An 18733-nucleotide genomic window follows, 5' to 3' on the forward strand; every position below is an offset into this window, starting at 1 on the left:
AAGTAAAATGAGATAGCTACACCCAGAGAAGGGAGAGAGAAAAGGAGATTCAGAGAGAAGAGACAAAGAGAGAAAGAAAAAGATAGAGAAGTGCGAGTGAGTGCAGGAGTTAGTGAATATATATATGCAGAGATGAATATTTATACAACTGATTGTCCCAGGAAGAACCACCGTGAGTGAACATTTAATGCATGTTGTGGACATCTGAGCTACATTTTAGCCGGACAGTGGTGTCTTGAAACCTACTAACTCATTGCCAGAAATCAACGCATGTCCTTTTATAGGCAAGGCACCATATCTAAATTCCAGAAGGCTTGGTTTAAAATTATCCAACGTTAACTCACCATACAGTTACCGTATCCTCGAAGGTTAATCTGTTGCTGGGCGGCCCTCTGTACGATCTCTTCGGTAGTCATACCACAGCGGATCTTCAATGTGTCAAAAAATAATTCATGCTGTACCTGATGGCCAGCACGTTTTAAACCTGATTAAAAACAGATTCAGTCAGAACTGCTTTTGCTGACAAACAAAAAACCAAATTTTACAGTGATTAACAAGTCTCACCTTCAGCTAAAATTAAAGTAGCGTTGTGCACTCGCTTTGCTATGTGTTTCAGTCCATTTGGGCCATGATAAATAGCAAACATTGCGGCCATGTTGGCCAAAAGTGCCTGCAATTAGAAGGATCAATTCGGAAAAGATACCTCAAGATAAATAGCAAACTAAAATATTTGTTTTGTCAGAAAATCTGTTACACAATCCAATCGCAAATATCTGAAATTACAAACCCGATATAAAAAATATGCGGAATCTTACATAATTTTACATTCTAAAGATTTCCATTCAAAACAAAATCCATTGATTTCATGTGCACACTCCAGATTCCTGGTGTGTCTGACTTTAGCCTTTATCTATGAATATTGCTATGCAATTCGTAAACTTTGCTAGCTCAAATCCATGGCAGGGACAGAGAGTAAAGGCATGCATTTTTTTGCATAAAGGCATGCATTTTTTTGCAACCATGCCAGGAAGCAGGGTAACAGTGGGGTGTTTGGGGAAGGGGATGGCACGGGAAGAAGAACTGAGATGGAAGACGGAGTTGGGGCGATGAGAGATAAAAGGATCAGGATTGGAAGGACGGATTCATATCGAATGGATATTTAAGGAAATGCTGTTGCTAAAAAGAGATTAGTCACAGAATGCTCTGTTGACTTGAAATTCTCAGGCTGACTTTGTGGGACCTAAACTGGTGCAGACATAATGTGCTGAAAGGCCTGCTCCTTCAGGGCTGCAACTACTGTGGAAAGTTATATCTTTGGTTATTCACTATGCTACTGTATACTGGTAATGATGTCATATAATATTTGATATCCTTTTACTCACAATCATACTCTCTAACTATCCTGAAGATTTATGACTGGCATTAAATGCTGACATTCAAATAAAGGCCTACCCAAAAAATCACCCAGAACTGTGTTCTCATGGCAAGACGAGCAATCTTACTAAGAATGTTAGGACAAGATGTTTGCAGCTCTGCCTCATTTGTGAATCAAAAAAAGTTTACAAGCAGCACAAACTTTGAAATTAACACCAATTAGCTGTTTTGAAACATTAGAAAGAAAACAAAGCACGAGTTTTGAATTTTGTTCTCAGATTTCAAAAACGTAAAAGCATGTAAAGGTGTTCGTAGAAATGTGTTTTATTTACAACCTTGAGTTAGTCAAGAAAAACAGTGAGGAATTTACGGACAAGAGTCGTACTGGACTCAGAACATTGAGCCTGTTTCTCTCTCCACATGCAGGTTCAGGGTCAGTGAAGGGGTCATCCTGGTTTCAGGTATGCCTGAAGGAAAAGACAATCCTCAACCATTTATGCCCTCCACTTACCTGTGTACTGGGAGGGGGATGTGTTCACAAGACATTATGGGCTCTCCAAGTGAAGCTTTTTCATTGCATTATAAAAATCACAACAAATCACCCAGTAATCAATTTGATTAACTTTTAAATCTCACTTTGTTACAGGAAACATTCCCTTATCTCAAAACTCTATAGATAGTGATGCTCCACTTTGAAATTCTTTCAGTGAAGAAGTCCATTTTTTTCCTCCCAGTTCCTCATTTCTTTTCTTAATAATATAATCTTTGATTCAGTGAGCAATGGCAGGCAACTCTACTTCACTAGGAGAACATGTAAATGCAGATTTGTACCGACTAGTATAATTTTAAAAACTTCACTGTGTTCAATGATTTGGCAGCATTGCAATTGATATTGGATTAAAACCCAGATTATGTCATATATTAAATTGATGACTGGTCCCACTTCATGGAATAGCGTGTCCCACAAACTGCAAATACACTTACTCTTGTTTGTCATGCATGTAGAGCTTTCAATCAAATGTTTCTTTTCATTATCTGTCCAAGCTAAATCGCATTCTGAGCTACTTTAAAGTAGATAACGTTATGTAACAGAAACATTGTTATATATTTCATGTGTACAGCAAACACACCTTTCAAAATTCTGTGGAGGGCGCAGTGAGTACACACAAAAATACAAACAAGGGCAGGACTTATACAATTAATGGTAGGGCCTTGGGTAATTAGATTAGATTAGATTAGATTCCCTACAGTGTGGAAACAGGCCCTTTGGCCCAACAAGTCCACACTGCCCCTTGGAACATCACCACCCAGACCCATCCACCTGTAACTCACACATCCCTGAACACTATGGACAATTTAGCATAGCCAATCCACCTAGCCTGCACATCTTTGGACTGTGGGAGGAAATCAGAGCACCCAGAGGGAACGCAGGCAGACACAAGGAGAATGTGCAAACTCCACACAGACAGGTACCCGAGGCTGGAATGGAACCTGGGTCGCTGGTGCTGTGAGGCTGCAGTGCTAACCAGTGAGCCACCGTGCCGCCCGTTGTTTCTTGTTCATACATAAATTGATTACATTTCATTATTATGCATAAATTATGCATCCTAGCAGAGATGCTTGTCAAATATTTTTTGTCTTTGAGAATCCAATGATCTTTAGGCAAATACTTTTCAGGTAATGTTGTGGAAAAGACAGAGCTAGGGGTTCATGTACATAATTCTTTGAAATTTGTGCCACAGATAGACAGGGTAGTTAAGAAGGTGTTTAGCACACTTGCCTTCATTGCTTATACTTCTGAGTATAGGAGTTGGGATGTCATATTGAGGTTGTATAGGATGTTAAAGGAAGAAAAAAATGTCAGCCAGCCCTCTTCTGGAGTACAGTATACAGTTTTGGTCACCCTGTTGCACGAAGGACATTGTTAAACTGGGGAGGGTTCAGAAAATACTTACCAGGATGTTGCCAGAAATGGAGGGTTTGATACATAAAAACAGACTGGAAAGACTGGTTCAAATAGGAGGGTGAGGGGTAACCTTATTGAGGTTTACAAAATCATGAGGGGTATAGATAAGGTAATAGCAAGAGTCTTTTACATAGGGTGGGTGGGGGAGGAGTTCAAATCTAGGTGGCCTATTTTGAGGGTAAGAAGAAAACGATTTTGAAAAGGACATGAGGGGCAACGTTTTTACATAGAGAAAGACAGCGGTTCATGTGAAGCGAACTGCCAGAAAAAGTGGTGGATGCAGGTACAGCTACCATGTTTAGAAGGCATTTAGCTAAGTTCAATAAAAGGAAAGGCTTGGAGGGATATGGGCCAAATGCAAGCAGATGGGAACTAGTTCAATTTGGGAACATGGTCGGCATGGACTGGTTGGGCTGAAAGATCCGTTTCCTTGCTGAATGACTGACTCCATGCAAACAAGGAACAACAGTAGGCCACTAGGCCCTTGCACCTGCTTTGCCATTCAATAAGATCATGACTGATCTGATTTTAACCTCAATTCTACTTTCATGTCAATAACCCCCAATAAGACTTTCATCCTCTTCGGAATCAAAAATCGATGTACCACTGCCCTAAAAATATTTAAGGATTCTGCATTCACTGCCATTTGAGGAAAGAAATTCCAAAGACTCATAGCATTATATTGATAATTCAGAATATTTATTCATAACTGTACAACCGGCATTCATTTCTTTACATTCCTAGAGTTGGATGATGAACAAAAATAATCCTCGGATAAATTGTAGGCTTATTTTTACATTTGAAAATGCAAATTGCCAGTCAATCTTTTTTCAATGCTATTAGCCAATTTGTCATGAAAGGACTGATGCTATTGGTGTTACCTGAGCTGTGCAAATGTTGCTGGTAGCTTTATCCCTCCTGATATGTTGTTCTCTCGTTTGTAGCGCAAGACGATACACCTCCTTTCCTGTAGCATCCCTGAATAATACAAATCAAAACAGCCAGAAAATAACCCTGGAGCAGAAATATTCCAGTTACTACATCTTTACTGTCTTTTTGGTTGCTCAAGTCAGATCGTACAGTCCATGTCAACCTGGACAAGGTATTTAACAATGTATTGGCCCAGAACGTGCTGCAATATGCTCCCATTTGTTAGATTGTCTTCCTCACCCTTCAGCTTGAAGATTTTCTGCATCATAAACTGCTGGAAGTGCGAGATGATAACGGCAACAGGACATCTGAGACCTTGGTGAACGATTGGATCAACAACCTATTTCCTTAACCAATGAGATTTAAGGATTGAGAAAGAAACAGAGGAAAGAGGAAAATAGGGTAAATTAGAGTCAAATCAGGTACAAAAAGCAAAATAAAGAGTGGGGGGGAAAAGATTGGTTTAGAGGAGAAAAATAGCCAAAAAATGCAGGAAAATGATTTTTAAAAGTTAATTTTCATTGTTTCCTTTCTGCACTGGAATTTTTGTGGCATTCCTATGATATAAATTGGTTCCTTAAGTATCTACCCTAAGTTGAAGTGAGCTTAACTGGTAATTAATGCACAAATACAAAAGTATTTTCACACTTACAGTAGGGAGGGGGCAAGCCACTAAACATGACCCTGTGATACAGAAATAAAGGTGAAAATCTAAATCATTAGAATAGGCTTGTATGGTGAAATTGTGACGTTGGTAGTTAATTGAAGGTAGATGATATAAATATTGCTAAAAGAGATACAAGGTCAAATTGCCTTGTCTTGCATTCAACAGGACTGACAATGCAAGAAACCAAAGTTAAAAAGGGAACAGAAATTTATACAGCAGGAGAAGACTATGCTGATTGGTGGGGCTACAATCCCATGTATCCCCGTGCTGTTGAGCACAAAACAAGAAGTTTCAAATTTGAGTCTCTTGTTAGAAAAACTAAGTTCTGAATGGCCAAGTAATCTTTTGTAGATAACAAAGGGTATTTTCCTCCCAAAAGGAAACTGCAGGTTGTCTCAGCTGAAATCATAATTATTCCAGCTCTTCACTGCATGCAATCATTCAATGGTATCTTATGGAAAACAAATTTATTTGCAGTTCACAGTTCTGAGATTTAACCTTATTTCATTCAAAGTGCAAGAAATCCACGGTCCAATTGATCACGGGCTGCTAATGGGAATGATAATAACCAAGTGGTGTTATCATTGAACTATTAATCTTTAAACTCAGCTACGTTCTGGGGACTGTACTGGGAATCCAATTAAAATTTGGAGGAGTTGCGAATCTAATGATGACCATTACCAAAGTTTGGGAGGTAGAGGAGTAAACCCATCTTGTTCACTAATCTCTCATTTTCATGCATTCTGGCCTGTACGTGACTCCAGACACACAGCAATGTCGTTGACTCTTCAAATGCCATTTGAACTGACTTAGCAAGCCACTCATTTGGATGAAAAATACAACTACAGTATTGAATCTTAAAAATTCTTTCTTCCTGACAGCTGTGAAAGTTCAAGTCATTGAGAATATTCAAGACAGATAGATATCAATAGATTTCTGGACAATAAAGACATTAAGGGGTATCAAGATACAGCCAAAAAGTAGAATAGAGTTGGAAGATCAGCCATGATCCAGCTCAACAGAGTAACAAGCTTGAGGATCTGAATGACCTACTCCTGATCCCCTTTCCTGTATTACTACTTTCTTCAGACAATAAATATTTGAAAAATTATTTTCAGAAATCTGCAGGAGCCAAAGATAACGTGCTACTAATACAACATGTTGCATTTTCAATCCACTGGTTACCTAGCAAATTTCAGACCATTGCTATGACTTTTTAGATCATGCACAACTTCTCTCAAGTGTATAATTTAAAGGTATTGTCTTGACGTCTAATACAAACAGGAAGCTGGGGGTGTTCATGGAGTGCAATAGTAGTGTGCCTACCTCTGAGCAAGGAAACCTGGGTTTAAGTGACACCACCTTCAGAGATATGTAGTAACATCTCTGAACAGCTTGATGAGAAGCCATCTACCAACAGGAAGCTTGCATTTTTCTGATAGTGATAAGCTCACAACTAAGGTTCCCACCTTAGTTATGAATAGAAACAAAATCATCCTCTGGACAATTGGGAGCTGTACACACCAACTCCTATTAGATCATAAGAACTAGGAGCAGGAGTAGGCCATCCTGCCCCTCGAGCCTGCTCTGCCATTCAATAAGATCATGGCTGATCTATTTGTGGACTCAAATCCACTTACCCGGGCTCTCACTGTATGCCTTAATTCCCTTTTTGTTCAAAAAATCTACCTTAGCTTGAAAAACGTTTACTGAAGTAGTGTCAACTACTTCACTGGACAAGGAATTCCATAAATTAACAACCCTTTGAGTGAAGAAGTTCCTTCTCAATTCAGTCCTAAATCTGCATCCTCTAATCTTGAGGCTATGCCCTCTTGTTCTAGCTTCACCTGCCAGTGGGAACATCCTCTCTACTTCTATCTTCTCTATTCCCTTCATAATTTTATATGTTTCTGTAAGATCCCCCCTCAATCTTCTGAATTCCAATGAATATAATCCCAACCTACGTAGTCTCTCCTCATTACCCAACCCGCTCAAATCTGGAATCAACCTATTGAACCTCCTCTGTATCTCCTCCAGTTCCAGGACATCCTTTCTCAAGTAAGGAGACCAAAACTGCACACAGTACTCCAGGTGTGGCCTCACCAGCACCTCGTACAGCTGCGACATAAGCTCTCTGCTTTTAAACTCAATCCCTTTAAGCAATGAAGGGCAAAACTTCATTTGCCTTCCTAATTACTTGTACCTGCAGGCCAACCTTCTGTGATTCATGCACAAGAACACCCAGGTCCCTCTGCATATCAGCATGCTGCAACTTTTTACCATTCAAATAATAATCCCTTTTACTATTACGCCTACCAAAATGTATGACTTCACATCTATTTACCTTGTATTCCATCTGCCAGACCTTCGCCCACTCACTCAATGTATCTATGTTCCTCTGCAAAGTTTCACAGTCCTCCGCACAATTTGCTCTGCCACTCATCTTACTGTCATCTGCAAACTTTGACACCCTACACATGGCCCCCCAACTCCAAATCATCGATATAAATTGTAAATAATTGCGGTCCCAACACCGATCCCTGACGCACACCACTAGTCACCGACTGCCAGCCAGAATAGCACTCATTTATCCCCACTCTTTGCTTCCTGTTAGTCAACCAATCCTCTATCTATGCTAATACTTTACCCCTAATGCCATGCATCCTTATCTTATGCATCAGCCTCTTGGGCGGCACCTTGTCGAACGCCTTTTAGAAATCTAGGTACACCACATTCACTGGGTCCCCATTGTTGATCTGGCTCATAATGTTTTCATAGAATTCCAAAGATTTGTCAAGCATGACCTACCCTTCATGAACTCATGCTATGTCTGCTCAACGGGACAATTTCTATTGAGAGGCCTCACTATTTCTTCCTTGATAGTATATTCAAGCATCTTCCCCACTACAGAGGTTAATCTAACTGGTCTATAATTCCTCACCTGTTGTCTACCTCCCTTTTTAAACAGTGGTGTCACATTTGCTGTTTTCCAATCTGCTGGAAAATTACTGTCAGTGTACCTGCTATTTCTCCTGCCATCTCTTAGCACCCTGGGATGCATTCCATCAGGTCCAGGAGACTTATCAATCCTTAGCTCCATTAGCTTGCCCAACACTACCTCTTCCGTAATAATGGCTGTTTCCAGGTACTCACCTACCTCCATCTTCGTCAATTACTGGCATGTTATTAGTGTCGTCCCCTGTGATGACTGATACGAAATACCTGTTCAATGCCTTGGCCATTTCATCATATCCCATAACTAAGTTCCCCTTCTCATCCTCTAAAGGGCCAACGTTTACTTTAGCCACTTTTTTGTTTTATCACAACTTTTATTTATGTAATGTCTTTAATGTCATAAAAGATTCTAGCTAATATTTTGCCCTTATTTTTTAAGCAGCCCAAGGTGGTATCTCCAGATGTCGAAAGTTAGACTCTGAGTCTCCAAACAGAAGACAAACCTCATTGTTAAGAAGCCTGATATATGTCAGGAGTAGCCATTTCAGCAATGTTCTAAATGGGCTGCTATCACCAGAACTATTGGCTGCAGAAGAGGAAGGGGATATCAGATAAAACCAGGCAGGTTTAAGCAGTTGGAGCTCTTGGTCAATGCTGTGTTAAAGGTGGAATTTGTATCCACTGCTTCCCACTTCCTCACACCTGAGCAGGAATCCAGATCGTAACCCCTCATACTTATCACAGCTGACTTTCAATCAAATCTGTTTTGCTGAGAGAACTCTCATCTACACCCCTTCAGGAGAAGAAACCTGGTCCTATGTTGCATCCCGAACAACACAAACAAAGCTGCTCTCTTCACACTTCCCCATTGCCCTCACCCCTCTTCACCCTCCATTCCTTGCCTTCTCAATGTCTAGCTATCTCCCTTAGCAAATCACATGCTCAACCTGCACACGGATCAAACACTGTTTCTGCTGCGCTTGGGCCAATACAAAAAGGAGGTCACCAAGCTCCTTTGAGCAAACATGCAGATTTACATGGATTTTGATCAGTTTGCTTCCTTCCTGCTGAAGGTATGGTCACTTGGATATGATGCGAAATCCTGGAACTCGCTTTCTCCTGTTCGCTAACACAAGGAATGATTCCTGTGCAAAAGCACTACATTTGCTTTTCATAATTGAAAAGCTATCCAAGCTTTGCCTCAGCCCCAAAATCGTATTTGCATTACCCAGCAGATGTTTAAATGTCAACCACCTGAACTAGTAACCCAGACTGATATTTCCTCCCATGAAAAAACACAGAAATTGCTGGCAGAGTTCAGCAGGTCTGGCAACATCTGTGGAGGAATATAAAAAAAAAAATCAGTGGTAATGATAGCTCTGAGGAAGGCTCAACAGACCTGAAATGTTAACTGATTTCTCTCCACAGATACTGCCAGGAATGATGAGCTTTTCCAGCAAATTCTGTTTTTGTTTCCAATTTCCCGCATCCACAGTTCTTTCAGGTGATATTCCCTCTCTCTTGCTCAAGGGTCTTGAGCAGAGGTGTGACACATCTGTTAACACTGGGATCGAGATTAATTCATCCAAGATGAGAACTGAATCTGGAATTTTTGAGGGATGTAGTTAAGGTCCACACCAGACATCTCCCATAGTGACTAGGTGTATCAGTTTCTAATGCAAAAAAAAACTGTTGATTTGAGCGAATATTTAATAAATCATGCAAAATGAGAAGATGCAAACTAGAGAAATATGTGCATCTTGCACAAGGATAGCTAATATCACTACTTTACAATAAATGCTTTACCATGACCTCTGGAAGACAAACAAAGCATTCAACTTTCTTTCACAGTATCAGCTTCTTCAGTTTTCAGGAAGCTCTTGAAATTCCCTTTCTCAAGAACCTCAACACCATCTAAACAGAAGCACCTGCTTAATTGGCACCATCACCTCAAACACTTTGTTTCTTTATTCATTTGCTGGATGAGGCAGCATTTCTTGCCCATCACTACTTGCCCAGAGGGCAGTTAAGGGTCAATCAAATTGCTGTGGGTCTGGAGTCACATGTAGGCCAGACCTGGTAAGAAAGGCAGTTTCTTTCCATAAAGGACATTAGTAACTAGATGGATTTTTCTGACAATCAACAATGGATTCACGGTCATCATTAGGTTCATAAGTTCAGATATTAACTGAATTCAAATTCCACCATCTGCCGTGGAGTTCCCAGAATGTTATCTGCATCGCTGGATTAAGAGCCCAGTGATAACACCATGAGGCCACTGCCTCCCCTCCATTCACTCCTTCAATCACTGGCAGAGAGGCAGTCATGTGCACCACTTACAAGATGCACTGCAGAACATCAGAGGCTCCGATGAAAGCACTTTTCAAACACAATTTCTTCTACCTTAAAAAGGCCAACGATAACTGACACAGAAAGCCATAACCTGCATATTTCCCATCAATCCACACACCATCTGACTTGGAATTGTATCTCCATTCCTGGGGCAAAATCTTCAAACTCTTTAATAGCAGCGTGTGTACACTCCAGAGACCGTAGCGATTCAAGAATACAGCTCAGCACACCCATCTGGGCAATTACAGATGGACTATCTTGCCACTGGTGTTCCATTTCCATTAATGAATTTTATAAAATTAAAGTTAGAAATTAAACAATACTTGACTAAAGTTCTCAAAATATTAGCAAGCACACATTGATGTCAATTCAGGATCAGAATAGAGGGGCTGTCAAAGCTCTTGGAGAGCGAGCCACATTCCACATTGTGGAGGAACAAGCATCATAATGACCCCCTCACCACTAAATTAAGATTCATTCACAAATGTGGCAGTTATTATTTGCAAATCAGTGACCATGGGTGGTGGGGATATTGCTTATGACCAATAGGTAAGTTTGCTGTCAGGAGAATGCAGGCAATGTATTTGTCTTCACACAGCAGCAAAGCAGCTCCAATAATACTTGCTGCTAACCCGCCTGCCTGAACCATTTATTCCAGCTGTTCTTTTGAAGGAAGTGACTCAGGATGTTGACAGCCCTTTAGTGTATCACTAATGTGGCTATTTCTCATGTGTGGCTCTGTGCTTTAAACAACTGAGAAGGCATCACTATCAAATGCTGTTCAGCCCCCACACCATTTCTCCAAAAGCACATATTCTAGAGTGATTGCCGAAGAAACTGCTTACCTCCTGTATCTCTATCTCATTAAGGTATAAAAGTAACAGTACAAGATTTCAAGGTAACACAGTACATTTGGTACTGATTGCAAACTCCCCTAATATCGCCATGCATTTACATACCTGGTAACCCCAACCATTCTCCCTGGCATCAGTCTTACAAGGTTTCCTTTGACAGCGAAGAAAGCAGCATGCGGTCCTCCGTAGGAAAGTGGCACACCAAACCGCTGTGAGCTACCAAGTACAATATCGACTGCAAACTCTCCAGGAGGTCTCAGCACACACAACGCCAAGAGGTCAGTTGCACAACACGTCAAGGCCTGAAAATCAAAGAAAAAAAAGGTGTGAGAAGTGCAAAACAACTTTTCATATAAAAAATGGCACTCATTGAAACTGGCAAGTAAATCGACTGACTTACTTTTATATTTCAAAATCTTTTCATTTTGCATGATTTATTAAACATTTGCTCAAATCAACAGTTTTTTGTGCATTAGGAACTGATTCACCTAGTCACTATGAAAGCATCAAGCTATACGATGCCTGGCGTAACATGACATGGAATGGAATGATATTTCATGACAACTCTCGTGTTATTTTCATTTTTCTTTGTGTTATGTTTCTGTACCTTATTTTGCCCTGCTTTCGAACTGACTCACTAACATACAAAAGTCAGTAGCAACATTTAATAAACACCACTACTCATTCCACTCCCACCTGAACCACAGCCTAACAGGTTACAACTGCTCACGATTCTTTCCATGCCTAAGACTGCAGAGGGGATACTGGATAAATTGATTAAATGTTATTTTTTCTCTGTCAAAACCAAGCTGACGCTCCGAATTACCTAGAGATTATTTAAATGCGCAGATGCAATCACTTTAGTGATTGATTCTAACGTTTCCTCACCACAAACATTAAGCTAACTGGCCTACAGATTCCTGTCTCTCTCTGGGCAAAGGTTCTATATTTGCTACTTTGCAGTCTGTTGGAACCTTTCAAGAATCCAGTGAATTTTGGAAAAGCAACATTAATGCGTTAATAATTCAGTAGCCCATGTTTTTTAAGATCCTGAATCTCATGAAATCTGCTGTTTATTACAAACTGCAGAAGAATTCCGATCATCCTTTTAAGTTCTGTCGGTTAATAGTTTATAATGTTCACACAATCACCTGATTCAGTTTATTCTGAACATGGGTAGAAAAGTTATGATCCGTGGTTCACTTGTGGGTTATTTTGAGTTTCATCAGTAGTCTTGGGCATTACAGTATTACAGGAAATTATATGTTTCTTGTCATATTTTGATAAGGCTTGCTTCAGTTCTAAGTTCTGCAGAGTTTATGCAATCAAAATAACCAAATCATGCCTCAGGCATAAGATTTTCAAGCTCCTTCTGCATTTTCAACAATATTTTTTGGATACAAAAGAACTACACCTCCTGGTGCTGCTCCCACTCATCACAACCTTTCTAATACTTCATGACTGTTTTAGTTTACACCTGTCTTCAACATTGAATTCAATTGCCTCCATTATCTCTGTGTTAAACAACATGTGTTGTTTCCTTTTCAAATTCCACGTTAATAGTCAATAAATCATTTATGATGTGAGAATTTCTACCTTGGCATTATTGACTGCATTTACAAAGCTTATTTTTCTTTCACAAGGATCTCAGTATTAAACATACGAATCTGCAATGCAATAACAAAACTGGCTCTAAATGAATCGTGTAGGCTAATTAATCAAAGGCTACAACAGAATGAACCCGAGGGAATTATCAAGCTCTATTAGGTAGTGACAGCCTTTTAGCTAGAATGAATCAACATGCTGGTCAAGCTAACAGGGAGATGCCATAGTAGTGCATGAAGTGATTCAGAGCCTTGGGGTGACCAATATTGATAGCAGTGCTAATTTAGTGGCTGGTTAACACAAGATACCATCCTGGTAAAGGAGCCAGAAAGAGCACAAGTTCCCCACAGTATTGTTAAGGGGCCAATGAACAACTCAATTTCTTGCTACCACTCATGAAAGGGGCAGCAGTGAATTTTAATGGCTGACACTTCAATTCAGTTCAATTCACTTTCTGAACAGTGATCAAGCCAACAGATTGCCGAGTTTATTGAACAGTAGGTATACCTATTTTCACCTTTCACAAAAATTTCAAAAATATGAACAGGATTAGGACATTCAGCCCTTTGGGCCTATTCTTCCATTCATTATGATCATAGCTGGTCATCCAACTCAATAGCCTATTCCTGCTGTCCCCTCCTGACATATCCTTTGATCCCTTTCACCTCAAAATCCATATCCAACTCCATCTTGAAATCATACAATGTTTTGGTCTCAAACACTTCCTTTGGTTGTGAGTTCTCTTGATAAAGAATCTTCTCTGCATCTCGGCCCTCAATGGTTTATCCCATCTCCGTAGATTGTGAACCCTCGTTCTGGGACTAACCTGTATTGGGAATACCCTTCCTGCATTTACCCTGTCTCGTCCCGTTAGAACTTTACAGGTTTCTAAGATATCCGCCAATGTCAAACTATATATGTCTGTTGAGCACCTGACAACATATTTAAATCACAGCACTCAATCAAAACTGCAGCTAAGATCAGACCCCAATTCAACATACATAAATAAAATGCTTCATTTGATGGAAATGTGGAAAGGAACAAAAAGGACAACAGAAACTCAGTTGGTCTGACAACATCTGTGGGAAAGAGAGAGAGTTAACATTTCAGATTGTTGATGATGATGAAAGGTCAATCCAAAACCTTAACGCTGTTTCTCTCTCTGTGGATACAGCCAGATCTGCTGAGTTTCTCCAGCAGTTCTTGTTCTAATTTTCAACTCCATAGGGCCTATTCCCCAAAATGGCTCCCGACATTTTTTTTTACTCACTCCATTTTGATGTGCGAGGTCAACAAGTTCAGAAAAGTCTTCAACTCTTCCATCACTATCTGGATACTGGAACAGCACACCACTGATATCTTTTCTACTGAAATCCATCTCGTGGGGTAACTTCAACTCTATTGTAACTCCTATGTAACTGGGAAAAAAAAATCAAGTAATAAGTTTTTCATGGTGGCTTTACAAAGACTTATTGCTCTCAAGCACATTGACCAATTTAATCCATAATCTAACGCTCGCACCACTGATTATTCAGCCAAACATTCAGACACCACCACAAAAGTAGGAAATCTGGCATTCAAAATGAAATCAAGGAGCTATTTTCAAGGAGATTATTCAAGGTGGAGAGGGACAAAGCAACACAAAGCAGTTGAGAAATCCAAATCTTAGAACAGCAAGTGAATAAGTAATTGCTGAAAGAGAGTAGGAACAAACAAACACAAAAGTTCTACAAGATATGGATGAGGCACATGGCTAGAGGAAGTTGCTCTGAGAATGTGAAGCAAGACCACACAGAGACTTGAGGATAGTGGAGTTTGACAAAATATGAGAAGCAAGTACACGGACTTCTATGTGGGATCAGCTACAACTGTTGAGATTAGCTGGTGACTTAGAAAAACAGAATGTTTACAGAACAGGTGACTGTTCAATCCATCAAGTTTGTTTCCTCTTACAGAAAGCTGGCACAAAGTGTGGAGCTGGATGAACACAGCAGGCCAAGTAGCATCTTAGGAGCTGCTGCTTGGCCTGCTGTGTTCATCCAGCTCCACACTTTGTTATCTCAGATTCTCCAGCATCTGCGGTTCCCATTATCTCTGTAAGAGGAACTCAGCTTGTCTTGGTCACCCATCCTTTATTGTAGTCCAGCAAATTGTTTTTCTGATGCTTATCTCATTTCTTTATGAAAGTCTTGACTGAGCCTGCCTCCATTTTGCTCTAAGACAAGGGTTTGAAGCAGAATCTATGTTACACAGCAAGTGCTAATGGTGTTCATGTCTTTGTTGCCTCTTGTACATTAAGGCAGTGTCTTTTAGTTTTAGACGCTTCCGTCATTGGAATAGTTTCGCACTACTTCTTCTGTCCAGCCCCCATGATTTTAAACAGCTTGACCAAATCTCCTCTCAAAATTCTCTTCTCAAAGAAAGTTAGCTCAGTATTTTCAATCCCTGTCAAAAGCCCTCATCTTCGCAACCATCTGTGAGAATCTGTTTTGTACTTTCTCCAAACCCATCACACTCTTCTCAACATCTAGTGCCCACAATTGGACACTCCAGATAAGGCAGAATCAGTGCTTAGTAACATTCATCATAACTTCCTTGCTTTTGTATTCTATACTTCTATTTATAAATACTATCACCCCATGTGGCATATTAACCTCCACCTCAAAAGTCCTGCCTACCTCAATAATTTAAACACATACACTCCCAGGTTTCTCTTGTCTAACTCACTGTTAATTTTGCTCCCAGTTATTGTCTCTAAAAGTGTTTTCACTACCAAGAAAAATTCACTGGCCTGGAGGTTTTTGGCTTATCCTTGCATGGACTTCCGTGCAAGGGTGTAAGGCTTGCAATTCTCCAGTCTTCTAGCACAACCTCTGTACCTAAGGAGGATTAGAAGATGAGATAACAAGGTGTAAAGCTGGATGAACACAGCGGCCAAGCAGCATTAGGGGAGCAGGAAAGCTTGACGTTTTGGGCCTAGGCCCTTCTTCAGAAATGGGGGAGGGGAAGGGGGTTCTGAAGTAAATAGGGAGAGAGGGGGAAGTGGATACAAGATGGATAGCAGAGAAGTTAGGTGGAGAGGAGACAGACCAGTGAAGGAGGCAGGGTTGGAGCCAGTAAAGTTGAGTGTAGGTGGGGAGGTAGGGAGGACGGACAGGTCAAGGTGGTGGGATGAGGATAGTAGATAGGAGATGGGGGTGGGGCTTGAGGTGTGAGGAGGGGATAGGTGGGAGGAAGAACAGGTTAGGTAGGCGGGGACAAGCTGCGCTGGTGTTGGCATGCCATAGGGGGCAGGGAGATTTTGAAGCTTGTGTCCACATTGATACCATTGGGCAGCAGAGTTCCCAAGTGGAATGAGGTGCTGTTCTTGCAACCTTCGGGTAGCATCGTTGTGGCACTGCAGAAGGCCCAGGATGGACATGTCGTCTGGGGAGTTGAAACGATTCGCGACTGGGAGGTGCAGTTGCTTAGTGCGAACCGAGCGTAGGTGTTCTGCGAAGCAGTCCCCAAGCCTCCGCTTGGTTTCCCTGATGTGGAGAAGGCCACAATGGGAACAGTGGATGCAGTATACCACATTAGCACATGTGCAGGTGAACATCTGCTTGATGTGGCAAGTCTTCTTGGGGCCTGGGATAGGGACGAGGGGGGAGGTGGAGGGGCAGGTGCAGCACTTCCTGCTGTTGCAGGGAAATGTGCAGGTGTGATGGGTTTGGAGGGGAATGTGGAGCGGACAAGGGAGTCACGGAGACAGTGATCCCACCGGAAGCTAGATACGGGTGGGGGGGAAAAAAATGCCTTTGGTGATGGGGGCGGATTGCAGATGGCGGAACTGTCAGAGGATGATGCATTGGATCCGGAGGTTGGTGGGGTGGTACGTGTGGACGAGGGGGATGCTGTTTTGGTTTTTATTGCAGAGTAGGGGTGTGAAGCATGAGGAAATGCGGGAGACACAGTCGAGAACGTTCTCGACCACTGAGGGGGGCATGTTGCGGTCCTTGAAAGCAAGGACATCTAGATGTACAGGACTGGAATGCCTCATCCTGGGAACAGATGTGGCAGAGGTGAAGGAATTGGTAATAGGGATGGCATTTTTGCAGGAAGGTGGGTGGGAGGAGGAATATTCCAGGTAGCTGTGGGAGTCAGTGGGCTTGAAATGGATCAGTTTCCAGATGGTTGTTGGAGATGGAGACAGAGGTCCAGGAAGGAGAGGGAGGTATTAGAGATGGTCCAGGTGAACTTAAGGTTGGGGTGGAAGGTGTTGGTGAAGTGGATGAACTGTTCGAGCACCTTGTGGGAGCACAAGGCGGCCCCAATACAGTCAATGTAACGGAGAAAGAGGTGGGGTTTAGTGCCAGTGTAGGTACAGAAGAGGGATTGTTCCACATAACTTACCAAGAAACTGGTATAGCTTGGGCCCAAGTGGGTACCCATGGCCACCGCCTTAGTCTGCAGGAAGAGGGAGGAAATGAAAGAGAAGTTGAGGGTGAGGATGAGTTCGGCTAAGCAGATGAGGGTGTCAGTGGAGGGGGGCTGGTTGGGCCTGCGGGACAAGTGTGGTGGAGGGCCTTTAGCCCACCTGTATGGGGAATGCAGGTGTCGAGGGACTGGATGTCCATGGTAAAGATGAGGGGTTGGGGATTGGGGAATTGGAATTTCTGGAGGAGGTGGAGGGTGTGGGTAGTGTCACGGACGTAGGTAGGGAGTTCCTGGACCAAGGAGGAGAAAATGGAGTCCAGATAGGTGGAGATAAGTTTCGTGGGGCAGGAGCAGGCGTAGACGATGGGTCGACCAGGGCACTTAGATTTATGGATTTTGGGAAGGAGATAGAAGCGGATGGTGCAGGATTGGGGAACCATGAGGTTGGAGGCTGTGGGTGGGAAATTATGGGCAGTACCTCTGCAATTTTTACCCTTACTTCCGTCAGCATCATCAGAGGCATCCCATTCTTTCTTAGGAAGTAATCAACTTTGAATTCAGCCAGCCTTTCCAATTCCTCCTCTTTAAATCAATTTCTTGTCAATCCAATATTTCAACTACTTCCTACTTTATTGATACTTTGACAGAATCTTTTTCTCTGGTCAGCACATATACAGTGTGCTTATTTTATCGCTAAGCCATGCCCTCTGTTTTCATACATAGATTTCACTTTGGTCCCTAATCGGACTCCTCTAACCTTGGAGTACCCTTTTACTGAAATTTGGATTTCTTTTTGTGTCAGCTGTGTTTTTTTTCCCCTCCTATTCTCTCTGCCCTTCTGTCCTTTTTGACTTATTCTCTGGGACCGCTTGTATTATTGACTCGTCAAATGCACACTTTATGTGCTTCATCTTACTCTATATCTAGTTTAACATTCAGAGAACACTGGCTTCAATCAAACCATCTCCACTATAATGAAAAGCGGGTTTACTGAACAGGGTAGAGTTAATCTTGAAGCTGGTATAAAGCTGTCTTCTAGCAATGGTGTGAAAAATACGATGTCGCCAAAAAGTAAAATAAGGTTGGCTTTGGCTCAGGACTGAACAAAAATGGAACGTATGTTATAATATCACAACAACTAAGAAACATTCCAAGAGCTCGAATAATCTTCCATGGTTAACTAGAGATGTTAAACCTGATGTGATGTAAATTGTGTGAAATTGTAACCCGATGGTTCTCAATGTGTCTGAATTAAGAACTACTTTTAAAATAGTTCTTGAGGTGAGGCTTTTGAGTGAATGGATTTTTTTTGCAATGCTGTTATCTTAGATTGATTTGTGACCAAACAAGGTAAATAATGAGATTTGTTACAGACTTCTGGAACCTGGCTTATTTAAGCTTAGGGAACACACGACAGTCTACAGAGAAAGACTTTTCATTTACATTTTGAGTTTGAAGTAGTCATAGGTATTGCATGGCTGTGTAGACCTGTGTTTCTGAGAATGGAAGGGTATATAATGAATGAGATCACCTTAATGAGTCTGTGGCAGTTCAAAAGCATAAGTGTTGGGATAAAACCCTGAAGAGATTAAAGCTGGGTGCATTTATACAGGC

General features: G+C 41.4%; 1 protein-coding gene across 1 annotated transcript in view; it reads right to left on the reverse strand.

Moving 5' to 3' along the window:
• gldc (glycine dehydrogenase (decarboxylating)) overlaps nt 1–18733 on the reverse strand; it is a 195755-nt gene that overhangs the window by 128100 nt on the left and 48922 nt on the right. Inside the window, exons 6-10 of the mRNA XM_048527590.2 lie at nt 13974–14121; nt 11204–11400; nt 4222–4318; nt 565–670; nt 345–484 (exon numbers count right to left, since the gene is read on the reverse strand). Of these exons, the coding sequence (XP_048383547.1) occupies nt 345–484; nt 565–670; nt 4222–4318; nt 11204–11400; nt 13974–14121 (688 nt within the window). The remainder of the gene's footprint in view (nt 1–344; nt 485–564; nt 671–4221; nt 4319–11203; nt 11401–13973; nt 14122–18733) is intronic.

This window comes from Stegostoma tigrinum, chromosome 3 (assembly GCF_030684315.1).
Source record: "Stegostoma tigrinum isolate sSteTig4 chromosome 3, sSteTig4.hap1, whole genome shotgun sequence".
NCBI classification, from domain to species: Eukaryota; Metazoa; Chordata; class Chondrichthyes; order Orectolobiformes; family Stegostomatidae; genus Stegostoma; species Stegostoma tigrinum.